Source organism: Bemisia tabaci, chromosome 10 (assembly GCF_918797505.1).
Source record: "Bemisia tabaci chromosome 10, PGI_BMITA_v3".
In the NCBI taxonomy this organism is placed as follows: Eukaryota; Metazoa; Arthropoda; class Insecta; order Hemiptera; family Aleyrodidae; genus Bemisia; species Bemisia tabaci.
In genome coordinates this window covers 27,449,714-27,472,374 of record NC_092802.1, presented here as the reverse complement: position 1 = coordinate 27,472,374, position 22,661 = coordinate 27,449,714, and the positions used below count along the sequence as shown (strand labels likewise).

The window sequence follows — 22,661 nt, the reverse complement described above, 5'->3', positions numbered from 1 at the left end:
TGCGTACACTGATAAAAATACTTGTGCTCTTGTGTTAATTTTGGTTGGTATAGGAAGTGAAACACAAGTTTTGTGTTGATTTTGGTACAGTTTGCGAAGAATATAGCGCAGAAATCAATGTAGATACTGACAGGGCCGGATTTCCTTGCTTGCCGCCCCCTTCTCTATCGTTTTGAAACATCAATAAGAACGTGCTGAAGGGGGAGGGGTGCATAAGACGCGTTTACTCGTGTTGGACACTTTTTTTGTGAAAGCCCTGTCAACACCACCAACAAAAATTCACGTAACTTGGCACGAAAGTTAAGTTCCGTAAACCGATCTCTGTGTGGACAAGGCCTTCCATTTACATGAAATGAACGAAAATATTAAGAAAGAACAATCATAAATGTGATGTAATAATTTTAACTTCCCCCGCCGCGCCGCGCTGACCGTACTGTGTTTTGCGCCATGCGTTTCACGCCGACCGCTGCTTCACGCACTAAGTTTGACGCAATGCGTGAAGTATTCATGCAGTCTTGTAGGCGCTATGCGGTCCACGCCGACTGCACTGTCTTTGACGCAATGCGTGAAGTATTCATGCAGTCTTGTAGGGGCTAATATGTGTTACATGCCGACCGCCGCGCCGCGCCGAGGGTTTCTCCTGTTCATCTCAAGTTCTCGTTATCATTGCTCTCTGGTCTCTGCGCAACGCCGTCCCAGGCCAAATTTCGTGTTCAGTTTTTCTCTTAGTCTTAACTCGATTAATTAAAGGTGCAGTCTATTATTGTATCACAGGAAGACAACAAAATTAGAGGTATACTCTCGGGAAATGAGAGATTTTGTCACCTTTTCTCGTTTGTAATTTGTTCTCTGAATTCGATTTTTCTATATAGCTACATTTAAAAAAAAATTTCAAAATTTGCCGCCATGGGCCGCGGCCCATGTGGCCACCCCCTAAATCCGGCCCTGGATACTGGGAAAATGCATTCTTACGATTGCGACGTTGGTATTTACCACTCGTTTTTTATTAAATTTCTTCAAGAAAACTAACTGGCATTTTCTCTTGAAATAACCAAAGGCTGGCGGTACTTTGTGTTTTACTTCCTATATTAATCAAACTTTTGTGTGAAAACAAGGTGTCTACAAGTGCGTAATTTCCGGAAAGTCCGGAAATAAGTAGTACTGATTTTTTAAGGGCGGTCCGGAAGAACTTGAAAAGTGCGGAAATTCCACAAAAGGTCCGGAATTTTTTCATTTTTTGTCATTTTTGTTGCAATTTGAGCAAGAAATTCAAAAATTATAAATTTTCTGTATTTCGTCAAATGGAGGTACTGAAAAAGTACTGAATTTTTCTGTTAAGGATCTCCTTAACAAAACCAGAATTTCAGTACCTAGGTACTGAAATTCTCGGGAATGTACTGAAAAAGTACTGTGAGTGTATAAGTACTGATTTTTGGCCTGCCTGTTTCAGTAGACACCCTGGTAAAAATTTCTATCTGTGTAGAAATTTCGCAACTTTGGAATGTATTTACGTCCTTTTGTCCGCCATACGACGATATCTTGGGGGAGGGCTAAATATGATCTATACGAGTCAGAATTTCATGATGGAAAGAATGGGAAAATAAGAACCCTAATTTCAGAGCGGAGAGCGATAGACTGTCAATTTCGTCGGGGGAATTATTGCCGAATCCCGTTTTGAAAAAGTTGTGCGTAGCGGTACCTAATCATGGGTTGATTGTTTCAGATTCGTCCTCTTCAAGCGGCATTACGAAACGTACCTGGACATCTCGCGCAAGTACGAGGAGGCACGCAACATCGCGTACTACCTCGAGGAGAAATACCACGAAATTAAGGTAAGCCCCCGCAGTAATTCCTTCCTCATACGTATCGTGTATCGCCGTTCAAATTATTGTCGTGCTCAGGAAAAGAACCGCGCATCATCATTCAAATATTCTGCCGTGCTAAGGAAGAACGCTGTATGAACCTTCAGACGTTGCCGAACTTCCTTCAATAAAAACCGAATTTACATGGAAAATCGTGGATATTTTATACTAAAATTTTCAGACAAATTCGTACGCAATTTAATCTAAAATATCTGAAAATTTCTAGGAAAAATGTGCATGAATGTCGTCAAAAATACATGTTTTATTAAGGGAAATTCGGCAACTCTCGAATGTTCATACGGCGTTCTTCCTTAGCACGGCAGTATTGCCAACCATCAGAATACGTATCTGTTTTAGAGGAAGTATCCTTTGTATCCTTCTAATGTATGGAAGTACGATCAACGATCGATAATTCCAATTTTTAGCCACTATTTTCCGCGTGTGAGTGAACTTAGCATCACTTACCCAACGCTCAGTTTACGCAAATACTGCCGCGCTAAGGAAAAACGCCGTAAGAACATTCGAGGGTTGCCGAATTTCTCCGGATGAATCATGCATTTTTGAGGAAAGTTATGCTCACTTTTCCTTGAAATTTTCGGATATTTTAGATTAAATGCGGACAAAAGTTACCGGAAAATTTAAAGAAACACTATAACAATTTTCTCAGTAGATTCCCTCTCTATTAGAAGAACACACGGCAACACATAAAGGCTGATACTGCGTTCTTCCTTAGCACGGCAGAATAGACATCTGTCGACTTCTAGATTTCCTGTAGATCAAACAACACCAGGAACCTGGCAACAGTTCTTAACTTTTTCATCCGCGAGTGAATGGTTAATTCACCATTCAATGCACGTATCTCATTCCATTTTCGGAATCTCTTTGGTCTTACCGCAGTACTGGCGTGCCGAAGAAAAAACGCCGTATGAACACTAAGACGTTGCTATATTTCACCGAATAAAATATTCATTTTCATAAAAAAAACTTCGAATATTTCTCCGTGAAATTTTCAAGGACTTAAGAAAAAATTTCAATGAAATTTCTTTAAAAAATTCAAGGTACAATATTAAAAATATGTCCGGGAAATTCTTGTTTTCTTGAAGGAAATCTGGCAACTTCTGAATGTTGATACGTTTTTCCTCAGCGAAGCATCAGAGAACCGATCTTTATCCCTAGCAAGGAGAGCAACCTGATCGACAAGGCACAAGTAATCTAATGCCGTGCTAAGGAGGAACGCCGTATGAACATCCGAAAGTTGCCACATTTCCCTTAATAAAACATGTATTTTTGACGAAAATCATGCACATTTTTCTTTGAAATTTTCAGATATTTTAGATGAAATTGCGTAGAAAATTGTCTAAAAATTTTGGGAAAAAATATTCACAATTTTCTCAGTAAATTCGGTTTTTATGGAAGGAAACTTGGCAACGCCTGAAGGCTCATACGGCGTTCTTCCTTAGCATGGCAGTCTAGCTGTCGGATGCTATCTCGCGGAGATGCGAAAAATCGTGTTAAGAATGCCGAATATCGCGGTGTTAATTGGATCTCTCCATTTATCTGTTTAATGTTCTCTTGTAGTGCCGTCTTCGATTAGCCCTAGTCTGACAGACGTGCGTCCTTTAGATCCGAGTCTACGTTTTCCGAATTGGAAGACGAGAACGAAGAAGAATAAGAAGAAAGAAGAGGAGGGAGATAAGAAAAGAAAAAAAAAGGAGAAGAGGAGACCAAAGGGATGGAAAAAGAATGTCTTTTTTTCTCCTTTTCCGTCTTCTTTCTTTTTTCCTCTTTGCTTTCACCGTCATCTTCCCATTCAAAAAACGAAGGAAAAAAAGATAGAAAATAAGAGAGATGATGAGGACAGAGAAGACAAAAATGCAGAAATAAAGGAGAAAAAAATAAGGTGATAGAAAGGGAGAAGAATAAGAAGAGGAACACTAAAAAGAAACGTGAATTTCATTCTCTTCTTATTTTCGTCCTCCCCTCCCTCTTCTCTCTTTTTTTCTTCATTTCTATATTTTCTTTCTTATCTTCTACTTATTTCTCTGTTTCCTATTTGCATTTGTCTGCCGATCCGGAAAACTAACAGTAAGACTCCAGTCTGAAACTGAGCGATAAGCGAGTCTGTCTGGACAGAGACAGCTGTCAACCTCGGCCCTTTGGAAAAGCGCGGGGGATCGATATGAGATTCAGAGCATTTTGTCACGTCTGTCACCCGGTGCCCCGCTGCTGCGGAATGCCCGGTTTCAGAAGAGGGTTCTCCGCGATGATGAATGGACCGAACTTGCAGTACAAAGGAAATGAGCCACATTTCGCAGGATGACAAGCTCTCGAAAACTCATGGAAACCTTGAAGAGTCAGTAGTTTTATTCACCGTCGAGTTTTAGTCTGGGTTTCACAGAGTGAAATGAAAAATAACACATTGAACTTTCCATTCCGTGAAATATTTCATGAAATTTCACCAGCTGTAAAAAATATGTTTTAGTTTCATTCAGGGTTTCATGAGAGAAATAAAAAATGCAGGGTGTCTACAAGTCCGGAATTTCCGGAAAGTCCGGATATAGCACTGATTTTTTAGGGCGGCCCGGAAGTACTGAAAAAATGCGGAAATTCTGCAAGAAGGTCCGGAATTTTTTGTCGTTTTTCTCGCATTTTGAGCGAGAAAGTCACATTTTTTAAATTTGTTGATTATCGTCAATTGAAGGTACTGAAAAAGCACTGAATTTTTCTGTTGAGGAGGTACTGAATTTCTTGGGAATGTACTGAAAAAGTATACAGTTAAAGCACTGATTTTCAGCCAGCCTGTTTTAGTATACACCCTGGTGAAACATTTCATAAAATTTCAGTAGCTGTAGAAAATATGCTTTAGTTTTATTCAGGGTTTCATAAATGAAATAGAAATTGGCATTTTGGGAACATCCATTCCGTGAAATATTTCATGAAATTTCACGAAGCTGTAAAAAATACGAAATTTATTTTCAGGAACTGGACATGCAACACGCACCAGAAAAGACCGAAACGCAGAAACCATTTGTCTTTCGTGTAATTTCACATTTACATTCGAAGTGCAATTTTCTATATCTTTCATATTTCTCTGAAAGTTTATGAAGTATAATTTAGGTATATGAAATCCCAAGATTTTGTGTTTCATGGAAAATGTAAACTAAGCGGTTTCATGCACTTTCGTGTCTGTGAAGATCTATGATCTTTTACTTTTGAATTCCAAAAATCACTGTAATCTTGTAAGGGTATTTCCGTTTGAAAACTTCCCTCACTCACAGAATTTTTCGCTCTTTGGTCATAGAGATCATGATAGGTATTATCAAATTTTTTTTTATTTTAAAAACAAAATTCCAAAGCTTTCTGTTCTTTTTATTCCCAACGTTATTCTTGCAATAAAAATCCGCAGTATTTAAACTATTCGTAAGCAGTACCGTGATTTTCATTGAGCACTGCACTTTTTTTAAACGGTTAAATCATACCAACCGCCACGCGAAAAAAAAAAGAATAATATGTTCACCCAAGAAGTAGAATTTACGTAACTACTTTTTCAATCATGCTCTTTTTCCCTTTGTCGCTCGAATTTTTCGTTTCTGGGAGCATCCTGAATATCGCTCTTAAAATACCGCTTCACTTTCGATTTTTTCCCTCTGGTTTTTTGTCGAGCCTCGCTTTATCTGAGTCATCGCAAAAAAGAAATTTTCGCGTTACATAAAAGTCACACCTTTTGAAGCGTCGTTAATCGTTTGCCCAAAGCTGGTTAATCTGCCGTGTAAATAACTGCCAGTATGACATTTTAACGACTGAATTGAATGCTTCGCCCCGATATAATATCTGCTTACTCATCCTGTTCTTTCCGCCTTTCTCTAAATAAAAACAAATTAAAACGATCCCGATCCCACGCTCTGGCTCTTTGGCGCCTAAAAAGAAGAAGCAGAAAAAAAATCTGAGCTCAAACATGTTTTGCATCGATTTCGTTTCTTATTCCTCGGATATTTACATTTCAAATCATTTCTTTCCCTTCATTAATACTGTGTATACATTTGTGTTCAATGACCGTCTCTCTTAGAAATTTTTAATTGCACAGTGCAGGAAAAGTGATATAAGTGATTTTCATCAGTGAATTAAAAATATATTCAGTATGCATTAATAAACAGATTAATTTGCCACTAAATTGATTGATCTTGCCGGGAACATTAACAATCTTTATGAACGACAGTAGTTCAGAGAGAAAATATCGCATTCAAGTGCAGTTTCGATATCAGTATCGAATGCGATGTTTTCTCTCTAAAAAAACGACGCCATTATCACGTTGAATTTCTCTGTCAAAGTTGGTAAGTGAGTGCTTTAGTCTCCCGACAACAGAATTGCGATCTCAAAATTGGAGGAAAATGACGAGTAGCTGAAAAAATGGAACCAATTGAAGCGATATATCGCATGCCGTTCTGACACAAAATATGGCGTCCATCGAATCACCTTAAGCTGAATTTTTCTTGATACAAGCAAAATAATGCTTGGGTTAAGCGAAAAAGTAATTTCAATTAAACAACAAAATTCTTGATTCAAGAAAAAATACTTCTCGGCGGCAAATTTAAGATTCTTTTTTTTCCAGTGATGAGCCCTTTGGCAGTTTTCCACAAGATACCTTAAAGTTACCTGCTGCAGATCTACCACCACTGCAAGGAGATCTGCACGTCATCGATATATGCATGCAATTTTGCAACGGTGCCAAAGTGGTCTTAATTCAGTTAAGCTTTCGACCTCATCCATTTGTTCACCCTCGGCAAACGTTAGCTCCGTGATGGATGCCTCGAGTCTGTCCCGGCGCAACTTATTTCATTTCGTGGCCGGAAAGTCCGGGGCTCAAGAAATCTTTCACGCGGGATTCTCGTTAAATATTAAGCGAAAGGTCACGTTTCACGTCTCATCCCCCCCCCCCCCCCCCTCGTCGAACCCTCCCGACCGCCACACGCGGAGTTGATCCGTCGAGTAGGTGAAACCGACGGGAGTAGATGGGACATGAGGGATCACTCCTGTCCTAAAAAGTGTGTCTGTCTGCCCGGATGTATCCTCCGAAAGCTCATATCCAGTTCGCAAGGGATTATCTCCACCCGACAATTTGTCAACAGAGTGGTAACATTTTTCTCGGGAGACAGGATTGGTTTTTCTCGAAATGAAAGGAGTTTGTTGCACACTAGAGATGAAGCTAACTGAGAACACACTAGAAAAAAAAACACATTGGATCTAGAGTCCAGACTCTTTAAAACATCGACGAGAAAAAATACTTTCGAATCAATCAGATTTAAGCTTAAATCAAGCTTGAATCTTGCCGTATCCCTTTTGTCTTCTTTGTCTATAGCTTCGTCTATCAATTTCAACAATCACCCCGCTGCTCGTCTTTTCGATCCAGCAAAAGTTTGCTGGAGGCCCATTCTGCGTGTCGCACAACTGACCCACTACGCTGATAATGAGAGAGTCCTCTCGTCTCCCTCATTTCATCGGGTTCAGAGGGCGGATGCCTAACACACGGCAGAAGGTAGAGAAGCAGCCCGTAAAGCAGCCAGGAGGCGTTGCGCTATATGAAATCAGGCGAAATCATGCAGCCTGGCGTAGGCGCAGTGTAACAGTATCATTGTATCATTGTAACGCTTTAATATCATTTTATGTACCTGTCCTGTCTCTGAATGCTCGCACACAAAGGTCGTGGGCGCGCAAGCTCATCGAATGAATCACCGATCAGAAGCTGTCCTTAGCGTGGTTGCCAAATCGCGTATAATTTTCAAATTAGTCGCAATCATAAAGTTTGGGACCTCAGTTGAAAGAGGCGAAGTTCAGGGGAAAATTTTTTCAAGTCTGGTAATAGAAATATAATTCTAGTTCTCAAAGGATTATACTTGCGAAGAGATCAAATTTTGTCGGAATGATCCCGTTGGAATTCACCGTAAATCGTGCGTGCACGGGGGCGATCGGGTATGAACAGGTGGGAAACAGTGCCGTGGCGTGCTTTGCGATATATCGATTGCTCTGCCGTATAAACCTGTGGAAAAGGATTGATACATATGGTGTTCGCAGCGAACACCTTAATAGTCGATTCTTTACCACAGCTTCAAATGGGGGATTATCGATAATCGATCATTCACGCTTCGCCTCTGGTGGGAAACAGAAATCCCCCCACCCCATCCTACAGAAGTTTAAGCGATTATGCTTAATCAGTGTGTGGCATATCCTCCCTCTTTGAAATCATAATTCTATAAATTTTTAGGCGAGAACAGATAGTAATAAACCTCTTTACAGAGTAGTATTTGTTGTGAGCACCCTGTTTATCGATCCTTTTCTATAGGTTTAAATTTTAAATCAATCGATACATCTCAAAGCACACCACTTCTTAAATCAAGTGTTAGGTTAGGAAAAACCAATGTTAGGAAACCTAGCAGGGTGTCTACAAGTCCGGAAGTAGTTCTGATTTTTCAAGCGCGGTCTGGAAGTACTGAAAAAGTGCGGAAATTCCGCAAGAAGGTCCGAAATTTCTATCATTTTTTCTGTCGTTTTTGTCGCAATTTGAAGAAATTCAATTTTTTGAAATTTCTCGAATCTCGTCGATTGGAGGTGCTGAAAAAGTACTGAATTTTTCTGTTATGGAGGTACACTGAATTTCTTGGAATGTACTGCACTGGAAAAAAAAAACACATCGGATGTAGAGTCCAGACTATTGAAAACATTGACAAGAAAAAATACTCTTGATCCGCAATCAGATTTTTGCTTAAATCAAAACGAAATCCGCTTAAATTAAGAGGCTTGGTTCTTGATTTAAGCTAGATTCTGATTGAATCAAGAGTCTTTTTTCTTGTCGATGTTTTTAAGAGTCTAGACTCTAGATCCAATGTGTTTTTTTTTTTTTTTTTTTTTTTTTTTTTTCCAGTGTACGGATTTTCGTTTTTTTTCCAGTGTACGGATTTTTGTACTGTTTTAGTAGACTCCCTGCCCAGCATATCTTAGCAGATTTATTATTTTTGCTCTTCGACCGTCAAAATATTATTCCATGACTTGCACGCTTAACCTATCTCTCATCCGAAAGATCATTTTTCTTCCAAGTTTTCACCTCCTCCGAACTCGCTCAGTAATTTCTCTCCATTCATCAATTTCGCGCTCAAAAAATCAAGGCGAATCACCATCTCGAGCCGCCGCCGGGCGAAGTTGGAAAAGGAGCGCCGAAGACGGAGTGTTTATTTTGGCGTTACGTTTAATGGAGTGCCCGTCAAATTAACTCGTTTTTTATTCGCGCGCGCCGCTCGTAAAAAGGTACTCACGTATGCCGTATCGTCGCGTCGAGTCGTCGCGTTAAGAATGTCAAGGGGGATTACGCCCGTGGATCCGCTTGGAACTTGAGGCAACTCAATTCGCGCCAAGCGTTCTCAAAGTTCCGCGCTAAGCTCTGGTTACGAGCTTTGCGTCGAGGCATCGATCACGGTGACCGAAAAAGATCGGATCGAAAGGGCACAAATCGTCGCTCCTCTGACGTAAGGGCGTATCTCGATTCTCACGTGAGCCCTGGAAGGTAGGACAAGGTGTCTACAAGCACGGAATGGAGTTGTTGCACTGGAATAAAAACACATTGGATCTAGAGTCCAGACTCTTAAAAACATCGACAAGAAAAATTACTCTTGATTCAATCAGATTTAAGCTTAAATCAAGAACCAAGCCTCTTAATTTGAGCGGATTTCCTTTCGATTGACGAATCATGATTCCTTTTTCTTGTCGATGTTTTCAAGAGTCTGGACTCTGGATCCAATGCGGTTTTTTTCCCAGTGTGCATGTGTGGGGAATTTGGGACTCTAGATCCAATGTGTTTTTTTCCCCAGTGTGCATGTGTGGAGAATTTGCGATTTGACCATTGATTCTTTTGTAAAAGTTCGCGAGAAACACGATGGTGCCACTAGTTTTCCCTGAAATTAACTCCCAAGCTCAAAAAAAGCTCTCAAGTTGAGGCCAAAATGGAGGGGATATCCCGCGCTATCCTGAGAGTCTACGTCTACATCAAGACAAACTCTCTATGCAAAGATAGGGAGCAAATACATTAGGTCTTGTCTCCAGGGGCCGTTTCACGGGATTAGTCTCAGGGAAAAATATTTTGTTGATTACTCCATTGTTCATGTTTGTTTAGTTAAAATAATGTGTCTAATTGTCAATTGAGTGCAATTATTATTTTAATCCCGGTTAAATACTCGACTTTAACTAAGTTAAGTTATCTTCCCGCGCAAACTAGTCGCAGGACCGTATGATCCTCGTCCCGTGGAGACGGTAACCGGGAAAAATCCCAAAAGTTTCATTCCTGCGTTTCGAATTTGAGACAAATCCCATGAAAACGTCCCGTTGAGACAAGGACTTAGCAGGGTTGCCATGTTTTCAGTTTTAGAGTCCCCAAATAAAGTGGCAGCCCTGTCAATGTATTGACTCCCTTTCTTTGCATGGAGAGTTTGTCTTGTGTAGAGGTGGACTCTCAGGATAGCGTGGGATATCCCCTCCATTTTGGCCTCAAGTTAAGAGCTTTTTTTGAGCTGGGGAGTTTATTTCAGGGAAAACCAGTGGCACTATCATTTTTCTCGCGAACTTTTGCTTAAGAATCAATAGTCAAATCGCAAGTTCCTCACACATGCAACATCTCCATTACCGGAAAGTTCGGAAGTAGTGCTGATTTTTTAAGGGCGATCTGGAAGTACGGATGAAGTGCGGAATTTTCGCAAGAAGGTCCGAAATGTTCGTCATTTTTGTCGCAGTTTGAGCGAGAAATTTTAAAGTTTTGAAATTTTTTGGATTTCGTCGAATGGAGGTACCGACAAAGTAAGTAACGAATTTTTCCGTCGAGGAGGCATCGAATTTCTTGGGAATATACTGAATAAACACTGTATAAGTACTGATTTTCAGCCAGCGTGTTTTAGTAGACACCCTTTAAGGAGTTTTATGGATAATGGTGCTCATCCCAAAATATAGAGTTACGCCTTTACGTCAGGGTTTCAGGACATTCCGTCAACGATTTTTTGTCCGCGTGCCTGTTTTGTCCTGTAGTTTACGTCCACGCGTAAAATAAAAGTTGTGTTGAAAGAAACTATACAAAAATGAATATAAAAGGGGAAAAAACCAAAAGATAAAAGAAATAATTAAAGTGCTTTGGGGATCATTAAAGACACGGAACCACCCTAATATTTACAAAACACATTTTATATTTTCCTTGAAAACTTTTTTTTTTCATCAATTTAAATGAGGATAATCCATGCAGAATGTGCAAAAATTTCAAAATCATGAGCTAAAGAATGCCAACTCCACGATTTTAAATATTAGAGCCGAACACAGAGCGAAGCGGCGTGCTACCAGCACGAAACGCGCACTAACGCCTTCAAACCTAAGGGAACACTTCACGCATTGCGCAATGCTTGAAGTATCCCCTTAGGTTTGTAGGCGTCAATGCGCGATGGGAGTTGGCCAGCCGCTCGCCACGCCGCAGCGTGACACGGGGCTTGAAGCAACCATTTAGCAACAGAGGTGTTGCACAGTATCAAACGAAATCGAAAGCGCTGCAACATTTTAAGAATGGTAGGCATCCTTCAAGAGTACGAAGCTTTCCTCGCAAAATAAATCAAGGTTCTATGGCACGAACTCCCCTGCCGAAAAAAACGCGTGGACATAAACTACTAGAAGAACCAGCAGCCTGATTGTTGAAATTTCTTGTTTGTCGGGACGACATAGATGACATAGGTTAAAAGGCGGAGCGTGATTGGTCAGCTATGTCTTATCGCTGCTTTGTCGTACCTATGTCGGGTTGAGCTCACGACAAGCTAACGGCACCTCTTAAGTTTCCGACAGTATGTCGATCATTCCTCCCGACAAAGGCACGACAAAGCAGCGATAAGACATAGCTGACCAATCACGCTCCGCCCTTTAACCTAGGTCATCTATGTCGCCCCGACAAACAAAATATTTCAACAATCAGGCTGCAGGTGTGCGGACAAAAAATCGGTGTCGAAATGTCATTGAACCTACGTCAGAGGAGCGACAAAACTTATCCAGTTTCATTTCCAAAATGTCCGTTCAATAATGTGAGCAATCAAAATTGAGACTAATTTGCGGGGTTTCTGAATCCCTAGTGTCACTTTTTATTTCAGAGAGGAAACTTTTGGGTGAATTTCCTGAAATTTTCTAAGATAACGAGTCCTCAAACAGCTCCTTTCCGTAGAGGGTCTCATTGCGCGTTATGCATCATTGTGCGTAAGGGAGGTTTAAGGAAGCCCTCAAAATACACTGAGAAAACATTTCTTCGAGATATTATTTAACATTGAAGCATCGTTTCTCGTCGACTTTTTTTTTTCTTTTCTTTTCTTTTAAGTTAAATCCGTGCGGATTTAACTAAACATTAGTTTTTTTGAGTTAGGAACGCTTCGTTTTGCTATCGTTAAGTTTGATTTAAAGCTGAGTTAATCAGGGTGATTCCCTTTAAGGAACGACTACAAATACGACACATAATCATATGGGGCCTCCTTAGGATATGAGATGTCTATGAACACGGTCCAAAGTAATCGAGAGCGACAACGATCCCTAATCCAGCGCTCTCAATATTCGTGGTTTCACCATCGACCATGGATACGAGGACAGCCGAAAGGCTGGGGGCGCTACACTCGCACATAAACACTGCCGTGCTAAGGAAGAACGCCGTATGAGCGTTCAGACGTTGCCAAGTTTCCTCCGATATAATCCGAAATGAACCACTAGACAAGGTACGAATTTCAGCATTCTGATACATGTTCCTTCACCAAAATTTCACGTAAAACACGATGCGCACAACGAAAATTACCGAAATCAACTCCTTCCGAGGATATTTAATTATTCTTGTTGCGTGAATTGAAACCGCCCGCTCATGAAAACTCAATGCTCTACGTGATTCACATCGCGCGCTAAACGTTCATCATGATAGTCTCCGCGATATAAAAATCTGGAAACTTCAATCTTGACGCTTTAATTGGCTCAGCTATAGCAAATTGCTAATAGTTTGAACAACACCTGGCGGGGAATGAACATTGCTCGATTGAGAAGCTTGCTGAAACCGTTGTAGTGCGCGACTTGACTCACGTAGAGCTTTGAGTATCTTGTGAGCGGGCAGTTCTAATTCCTCGTAACCAATGTGAAATAAAAACGTTAATATCTTCGTTAAGAGTTGGTTTCAAAAATTTTAGTGGTGTGAATCGTGTTCTACGTGAAATTCTGGTTAAGAAACATGTATATCAGATTGCTTAAATGCGTACCTTGTCTAGTAGTCCATTGTGAATATTACTTTCCAAAATGTTCTGAAAATTTTGTACGCAACTCAATCTAAAATATCTGAAAATTTCAAGGAATAGTTAGCATGAATGTTGTCAAAAATACATGTTTTATCAAGGGATATTTGGCAACTCTTGAATGTTTATTCGGCGTTCTTCCTTAGCACGGCAGAACACATGAAGTGCCCGGAGTCGCAGCAATTACTGTATTTTCCACGACGACCAAGCTGAGTCGGACCCCCTCTCCGGCGACCTTGGGGGGCGGGGGCGGCGCGCGGCCAAGTTGAGAGCCCCTGGCCGATGGTAATTTATTCCCGAGGCACCACTCGTAATCGTATGCGCGAACACTTCCTCGAGTCCAAATCGCTTTTGTGCGCTCGCGCCGGGAGAGCGGGGCGAGGGGCGTGGAGGTCATTTTCACTTGCAATTAGTCGGGGAGCTCCTGCATGGTCGGCGCCCGGGGCCCCCCAGCCGCCGCGGCACGCGCCCAGCCCCCCGCCCCCGTCGCTTCGGGGGCCCTCTGACCCCGATTTTTCGTCGCTCGACTCTTTCGCTGATCCGCCGCGACGAAGCTCGATCTCAATTTTGGGTCGTGATTAGAGCCGACCAACACTTTTCAGGCTCTGAGCCAGCTGAGAGGGGTCCTCTCCCTCCCCCTTCGTGAAAACCTTGAAGCCAGTGATCTTCTTGGATCTCTTCAATGAGCCCGAATAGTTGCATCCAGAGTTGAATGACCGCGCAAAGCAAACAGCGCGTGGATGCATCGCCGCACTCGAAAAGAAAAAAAATTGTGAGAATCAGCCAGTTCTCCGACTCCCTAGTACGAGAAATCGCTTCTTTTTTAAATAAGAGCGTATAAGACCTGTTTTATTTTGGCTCAGTAGTTGGACCGCGTATAGCAGAAAGGAGTCCCGCGGACAGAAATGTCAACACAAAAGTTTGCTTAATACAGGAACTAAAACGCAAAACAACCCTCACTGGAAAAAAACCACATTGGATCTAGAGTCCAGACTCTTAAAAACATCGACAAGAAAAAGTACTCTTGATTCAATCAGAATCTAGCTTAAATCAAGAACCACGCCTCTTGATTTAAGCGGATTTCGTTTTGATTCAAGCAAAAATCCGATTGAATCAAGAGTATTTTTTCTTGTCAATGTTTTCAATAGTCTGGACTCTAGATGCAATGTGTTTTTTCTCCAGTGTAGCCTTCGGTCCAGTGCTCCCATCTCCCGGAACAAGTACCAAATTTCGGAAATTTTGAGATTTTTCTGGATTTTTCCCGGAACTATTGAAATTCCCGAAATGTTCCGGATCTTTCGCATTTTCCGGAACTTTCGAAAATATCTGAAAAGAATCCCGGAACTTTTGATGGTCATGGAGTGCGAGAAACTGAAACATAAAAGTTCCGAATTTCGGAACTTTTGACGGTCATGGAATGGGAGCACTGCTTTGCAATGACGTCAAAAACCCAACGTCGATATTAAAGATCGATATCTCGGTTAATTGAACGTAAAAAGTTGCTGTTCGGGGAAATCTTATTATTTGTAGCTAGTCTACAAGAGTCAAGCATCAAACCACGATTTGGTGACCAGCGTAACTAACCCACTGTGTTTCTGCCAAAACTAGGCGAATAAGAAAGATAGACAAGAAACAAACAAAACGCTCCGACAAAATGAGAGATCCCTTGAGAAAACTTGCGCACAATGGATCGAGTCAGTTAGAAAGGTCGGACATGAAATTGTTGACGAAAACTGCAAATTTTGATGTTAATTTAGTCACATTTTAAATTTCAAGGGGTGGTTGTAGAAGAAAATTTCATGAGGAAAGCCAATGGAACCACTTTTAGAAACTCACAGTTTAGTATAAACGGAGGTAATAAGCGTATAAAGTTTCCAAATTTTGTCCGACCTCTTCTATTGGCTCGATCCACTGTGTTGCGTCCATTCGCGCAGACAATATTCCTCGGTTCGCGAATCCAATTTGTAACCGCTCCAGAAGAAATCAATTTTCTTGCCCAAGTGCTCCTCAAGGTTAACCACTTTTAGAACCTCAAAGTTTTGTATAGACGGAGGTATAAGCGTTTAAAGTTTCCAAATTTTGTCCGACCTCTCCTATTGGCTCAGTCCACTGTGTTGCGTCCATTCGCGCAGACAATATACCTCGGTTCGCAAATACAATTTGTACACGCTCCAGAAGAAACCAATTTTCTTGCCCAAGTGTTCCTCAAGGTTTCCGTGCGCGACCGAGAAGGAAAGAAAGCCCTGGAAATCTAGGACTGCAGCTCGGGTCAGGTGCAGAAAAATCCGATGCATCACAGCCGCGCGCCATAAAACTCTCCGCGTGCGAAAATCCATAAAAGTGTAACCTTCAAATCAATCCACCCGATGTGAAACAATTTATTTCAAGTCGGGAAAGCCGAAGCAGGGAGTGGTCGCTCTCAGCTGGGGTTGGTCGAAGGGGGGATGAGGGCTGAAGGGGTAGCAGCGGGTGGGGTGCAATCCACCGTAGCCCCCGATGTTTCCTTTGTTGCCAATTTCTCCAATTTTCTCTAGTTACAATCGAAATCCCTGTAAGGAAAAATTCGTACAAGACGATTTTATTGCTTCTGACGAATGTGCTTGATAAGCTGAGCTAACGAAACTGTTTTACCTTTTTTTTTTTTTTTTTTTTTTTTTTTTTTTTGTGAGAGGAATAAGAACAGAGTAGATTTGAAAATTCACAATTTCAGGCATAATCGAAGATAATATGAACTCGAGTACTTTTATAGGGAGAGTATGGACAACTTGAAAATTTGGAGGTTAGGTTTGGTCAGGTCATGTAGCTCTTGGGGCCCCCTGATAATCGATTTTTTTCCATAGGTTTAAATGGTAGATCGATCGATATATCAATGCTCGTCACACCACTGATCGAATGACTATGATCGATAAAAAGCATTGCTAAGATAGGGATTTATCGATCAGGATCTCATTTGACAACGATTCAGCAATCGCAACGCTGTATTAATTGAAAAAAACGAGGAGGAAAAAACTGGATAATCGGCAACCACACAGACCAATCCATAGTAAATTGGGTAGAATATGCAAAAGCATTTTAGTATGAGAAAATCCCGCCTTCGCGGAATATATTCAAAAGCGATCGTTAACTTTTGATGAATGTTCACCGTTGGTTTCATATCCCAGCACAGCCGGGGGCAATACTGCCGTGCTGAGGAAGAACACCGTACGAGCCTTCAGACGTTGCCAAATTTCCTTCGATAAAAACCGAAATTACCGGGAAAATTTTGAATATTATTTTCCAAAATTTTCTGAAAATTTTGTACGCAATTTAATCTAAAACATCTGAAAATTTCAAGGAATAGTAAGCATGGATGTTGTCAAAAATACATGTTTTATCAAGGGAAATTTGGCAACGCTTGAATGTTGATAGGGCGTTTTTCCGTAGCACGGCAGAATACCACGAACAGCATTGACGTCAATGGCATAATATAACCAGGGCTGTCTCCTCCTCTAATTTCGGTTCACTCATATCGGTACTTCTGCTCCAAATTTGCATTACCGGTCTGAATCAGAAATTGAGTACTTCAGAGGCCCGCCTTGTGTATCAGAGTATCTCGTGAGTGAGCCAAAAATCGATTTCGGGGATTCGACATTTTCCTTCGGCAACAACACTTAATGGACCACTAGACAAGGTACAAATTTAAGCAATCTAATACATGTTTCTTAACCAGAATTTCACGTAGAACACGATTCACGTAACGAAATTGACTGAAACCAACTCCTAACGAAGATATTAACGTTTTTATTTCACATTGGTTACAGGAATTCAAAATGCCCGCTTACAAGAAACTCAAAGCTCTACGTGAGTCAAATCGCGCACTACAACGGTTTCAGCAAGCTTCTCAATCGAGCAATGTTCATTTCCCACCATGTGTTGTTCAAACTATCAGCAATTTGCTATAGCTGAGCCAAAGCGTCAAGATTGAGATTGCCAGATTTTTATATCGCAGAGACTGTCATGATAACGTTTAGCACACGATGTGAATCACGTAGAGCATTGAGTTTTCATGAGCGGGTGGTTTGAATTCACGCATCGAGAATTATTGAATATCTTCGGAAGGAGTTGATTTCGGTAATTTTCGTTGTGCGCATCGTGCTCTACGTGAAATTTTGGTTGAGAAGCATGTATCAGAATGCTGAAATTCGTACCTTGTCTAGTGGTCCATTTCTTCTAATAATGATCAATGAATGTCGGGTTAAGTAGTATGTCAAGTGTGTCAAACCAGGTCTTGGTTGCCTGACAGATCGTTTAAACACGTGGATCATAAAAGCATCAATAGACGGAAAATAGTAATGTGGTGATCCTCGAAAGGGATAGCAAAATCGTATGAACGTTTTGACCGTCATGGCAAAAAATTGTCTTCATACATTGTGAGACTCATTTATGAATAGTTTAAACCCTCCACGCCACCCAACACAAAGTTTCGGTCGCACTTTAGGTGAAGACAATGGACCACTAGATAAGGTACGAATTTCAGCATTCTGATACATGTTTCTTAACCAAAATTTTACGTAGAATACGATACGCACAACAAAAATTACCGAAATTAACTCCTTACGAAGATATTTAATGATTCTTAATGCGTAAATTCAAACCACCCGCTCATGAAAACTCAATGGTCTACGTGATTCACATCGCGCGCTAAACGTTATCATGACAGTCTCTGCGATATAAAAATCTGGCAACCTCAATCTTGACGCTTTGGCTCAGCTATAGCAAATTGCTAATAGTTTGAACAACACATGATGGAAAATGAACATTGCTCGATTGAGAAGCTTGCTGAAACCGTTGTAGTGGGCGATTTGACTCACGTAGAGCTTTGAGTTTCTTGTGAGCGGGCAGTTCAAATTCCTCGTAACCAATGTGAAATAAAAACGTTAATATCTTCGTTAGGAGTTGGTTTCCGTAATTTTCGTTATGTGAATCGTTTTCTACGTGAAATTCTGGTTAAGAAACATGTATCAGATCGCTTAAATTCGTACCTTGTCTAGTGGTCCATTAAAGTTTGCGACTTGTTGAAAAATTCAAACATCGCAATCTTCAAAATCTCCGCCTCTATGTCATTTTTTAAAGGAGAACAAATTTACATCATTCCTTCAAGTTTATACAGAATTTTCTTCGCACAGTGAAGAAAAATCACGGCAGTTTTAAAGAATTGCCGTCGAGTAGTTTTCCATTTAAAAATTAAAGTACGACAGAAAGTCTGCGACGTCGCAAACCGAGTTATGCGATTGCCGACTTACACCGTCGATTCATCTCAATTAAGATGAATTTTACTGCTTTAACTATCTCAGCGATTTCATCTGAAAGAGATCAGACGAATTTTGAAGGAAACTCGATCGCGAAAATTTGACACTTTTGCTCTCTTCGCTATCACGGCAGCGCAGCGCTGCTGGCGCTTAGCACGTTTAAATTCCCGCTATTAAATCGCAACTCCGCAAACCGCCGGATTCGAATATGAATAAATTCCGCATCGCATGTCGATCGATCAAGATGATAGACGCCCGCCGCGACGTCGGTTCTCATCGTACACAATTCGCCTGACGTGAGAGCGTATCTCAAGTTTCAAGTGAGCCCTGTTCTGCGTATAACTCTAAGCCTTCCAGGTCTCATTTGGAAATAGAGATACGCGCTTACGTCAGAGGAGCGACGAAGTACAGCGCACAGTGGATCGAGTCAATCAGAGAGGTCGGACGTGAAATTTTTGACTAAAACAGCAAATTTGTATGTTTATTTCGTCACATTTTCACCTTTGAGGGGTGTTTCTTGAAGAAAAATTTACGAGAAAACCAATGGAACCACCTTAAGAACCTCAAAGTCTTGTATAAACGGAGTTCAAAGCGTTCAAAGTTCCCATATTTTATCCGACCTACCCAATGGAGATGTTGCATTTGTGAGGAATTTGCGATTTGACCGTTGATTCTTACGTAAAAGTTCGCGAGAAACACGATGGTGCTTCTGGTTTTCTCTGAAATCATCTCCCAAGCTCAAAGAAAGCTCTCAAGTTGAGGCCAAAATGGAGGGGATATCCCACCCTACCCTGAGAGTCCACCTCTACATCAAAACAAACTTTCCATGTTCATAACATCTGCTGGATTTTTTTTTTTTTTTGGGGGGGGGGGGGTTGTGGGGGCAGATGATACTATTTTCAATTCTAGAGGGGCCAGGTCCCTCCTCTCGTACGTTTATGGTAAGGGAGTTGAGCCATTGAAGTCTAGGATGCCCAGACTGGAGACTCTTAGCATCCGACGACGGAAGAAAATGAAACGCAGTTACTAAAAATATCATTCTACACTAAAAATCTTGAAATTGGGCCGAAATCTTTAAAGGAGTATGAAGAATTCTAAAGTGCCTAAGTGTATTCTTGAAAATTTTTTCACATTTTGCGAAATTTTTAGGGTAAATTTTTCACTTTTCCTTACGAGACAGGGGTTATATGTGAATTCGTAATGGTTTATCACCGGCGGCACGGGCCCCTCCAGGGCCCGGGCCCTGGTACCGGGGACCCAATATCCCCCCTTGTGGCGGGCCTGTGGAGAGTTTGTTTTGATGTAGAGATGGACTCTCAGGGTAGGGTGGGATATCCTCTCAATTTTGGCCTCAACTTGAGAGCTTTTTTCGAGCTCGGGAGTTGATTTCAGAGAAAACCAGTGGCACCATCGTGTTTTTCGCGAACTTTTACATAAGAATCAACAGTCAAATCGCAAATTCCTCACACATGCAACATCTCCATTCCGAGGAGGGCTTACTAAAGAAAATTTCACGAGGAAACCAATGGAACCGGTTTAGAACCTTAAAAATTCGTATAAACGGAGTTATAAGCGTTTAAAGTTTCCAAATTTTGTCCAACCTCTTCAATTGAATCGACCCACTGTGCGGCGCCGAGAGCGGAGGGTCTCATTCTCGTCTGAAACGTTCCTCTTTTTTCTGGGTGCCAATGACGTCATCGTCCCGTGCTTTGTCACTGACTCACACCCGAGCGTGACCTTGAACTTGACCGCCGAGACCGCGGGGCGCCATCTGGGAGTCACGACGAATTTTCAGCGCGATCATCGCTCGCTTTCAGCCTTCAATCGGGTGGAATCGTCGATAATCGCCGGGATCATTAGCGGCGGAGAATGAAGACGTGCGAAAAGTCAAGGTGGACAGACTCGGGCTAGGCGGATCCTTCAATCGGAAGAAGCATTGTATTATCAAAACTGCCGTGCTAAGGAAAAACGCCGTATGAACCTTCAGGCGTTGCCAAATTTCCTGCGATAAAATGTGAATTTTCTTATAAACTTATGTATACTTTCCTCCCGATTTTTCGGATAATTTTGTTCGCTATTTCACCTAAAGTTTCTGAAAATTTCAAGGATAAATATTCTCAGCTTTCCTCAAAAATAAATATTTTATCGGAGGAAATTTGGCAACTCTCGAATGTTCATACGGCGTTCTTCCTTGGAACGGCAGAAAAGCCTTCCGCGGTAATCAACTTGAATCAGACCGCGTTAAGCAGAAAAGGACAAAGTTACATCGGCTATGGTCATAAATTGGGCAATTTAATTTTTTACAAGAGAACGTTTGTGCAGATTCCTCTGAAAAGTTTTAAAAATTTGCCTCGTACTGTGCAGAAAGTTCACTGAGATGTGCTCAATAATCCGGTCAACCATGTTCATGTAAAAAATTAAATTCCCCAATTCAGCAATTTGGCAATTGCTGATGTGGCTTGGTTCCTTTTTACTTAAATCCACTTAACTACCTTAACTACCGAACTACCAACTATACCTCTTTTCGTCTAACTTCTTCTCAATTTTCATTTTTTTAACACAAAAACTGAACGTCATCTAATCTTGAAGTTTCCTCTGAATTTATCTTAAAGCGCAAAAAGAACAATCACAAAAAATAAAATAAAAATCAGGTCAAACCGTTGCTTAGTTTGTAGTAAAATCTAGGAGGAAATTAGTCAAATTGGAATTGGAACGTAGTTAGGCTGCTTCGTGTTAAATTTGTCCATTTTTAAGGTAAAATTACCGAATTCGTCCCCCTAAAAGTCGGTGTGCCGCGCCACGCAACCGATCTATTGAATCGAGGGAACCGAAATTCAAAACGCCTTCAATTTTTCGTGTATGCAACACGGACACCCTTGGAGGTTGAATAGTTGTATCAAGGCGCTACTAGCAAAGCCGTTTCTCGCACGTTTTTGCGCATGGGCGAGATACCGATACTAGGCCATAGCTACGGTTGTCTTGTTGCTTTTTAGTTAGGTAACCGAACAGGATTCCTTACTCGTCAAATTTTCAGCATTTTTAAAAATATGTTTTTGTTTTCTGTTGCAGGTAAGCAACGTCTTGTACCGAGTTTCCTAAGATAATCGCTCACCCTATGTAAGTTATCACTCCTGCTATCACTCTAGTCACTTTTTTCGCCAAGAAGTATAATGTGGCCCCTTTCGTTTTATTCTTTTCGGGAACTGATGTTTCAGAAGCGTAATTTCTAATTGATTTCTCTTTTAAGCATCAACTAGCTCGGCGTAGAATGAAAGTTTGTTGATTTTATTTAAAGACGGCGTATTTAATGGTGCAGCATCGCAGCCGAAAGGATGAAGTAGGAGCGGAAATATTGAAACATCGCCTTGGAGATACGTGGTTTTGTACCTCAGCCTTTGATGTTCTCCGACATTTTGGCAAGGAAATGTTGCCAAAATGTCTAGTAATGCTTTCTCAAAACGCAATATCAATCGTTTTGAACCATCAGAATCAGGATTTTTGTTTCCGTAGTTTCACTGACAATACATCAATGATGTATATCGATGACTAACTAACAAAACCGCCCAACTGACGATTTTGGCAAAAAAAGAGCCGGCGATTTAGCCGCATTTTATAGTATAAAATACGCAAGCTGATTATTTAATGTTTTCCCAATTCTGTTGGAGAGTGCTTCAATGACGCTATGAGGTATAAAAGAATGAAAATGTAACCGTAAATTTACCAAAATAGCCAAGTTCAGGGTGTCTATAAGTCCGGAATTTTCGGAAAGTCCGGAATTTTCGGAAAGTCCGAAAACAGTACCGATTTTTATGGGGGATCCGGAAGTATTGAAAAATTGCGGAAATTGTGCAAATGGTCCGGAATTTTTTTCATTTTTTTGTCATATATATATATATATATATGAGTCGCTTTTATATATCGCTTTATGACCACCACCTGGTCATCAGCAAAGCACAGAGTAAACAGAGTTTCGAGATCACCCAAGGGGACACCCATACCAGAGCATTTCTTTTTCCATTCTTTTAGCACGCACTCGAGATAAATTTTAAATAATGTTGGCGACAAACAACATCCCTGTTTTAAACCCTTAGTCACATAAAATCCCGCTGACAACCCCCCATGGCACTTAACTTTGGTAAAACTCCCTTTATAAAATCGCTTAACAGCGTCAATCAACCCCCCGTTAAAAT

At 41.0% G+C, this 22,661-nt stretch overlaps 1 protein-coding gene across 2 annotated transcripts in view; it reads left to right on the top strand.

Moving 5' to 3' along the window:
• The window catches only part of LOC109044568 (uncharacterized), a 145,386-nt gene that overhangs the window by 9,081 nt on the left and 113,644 nt on the right, over positions 1-22,661 (top strand). For both annotated transcript variants that reach the window (XM_019062373.2, XM_019062372.2), the window contains exon 2: positions 1,724-1,832. In XM_019062373.2, coding sequence (XP_018917918.1) covers positions 1,724-1,832 — 109 coding nt within the window. The remainder of the gene's footprint in view (positions 1-1,723; positions 1,833-22,661) is intronic.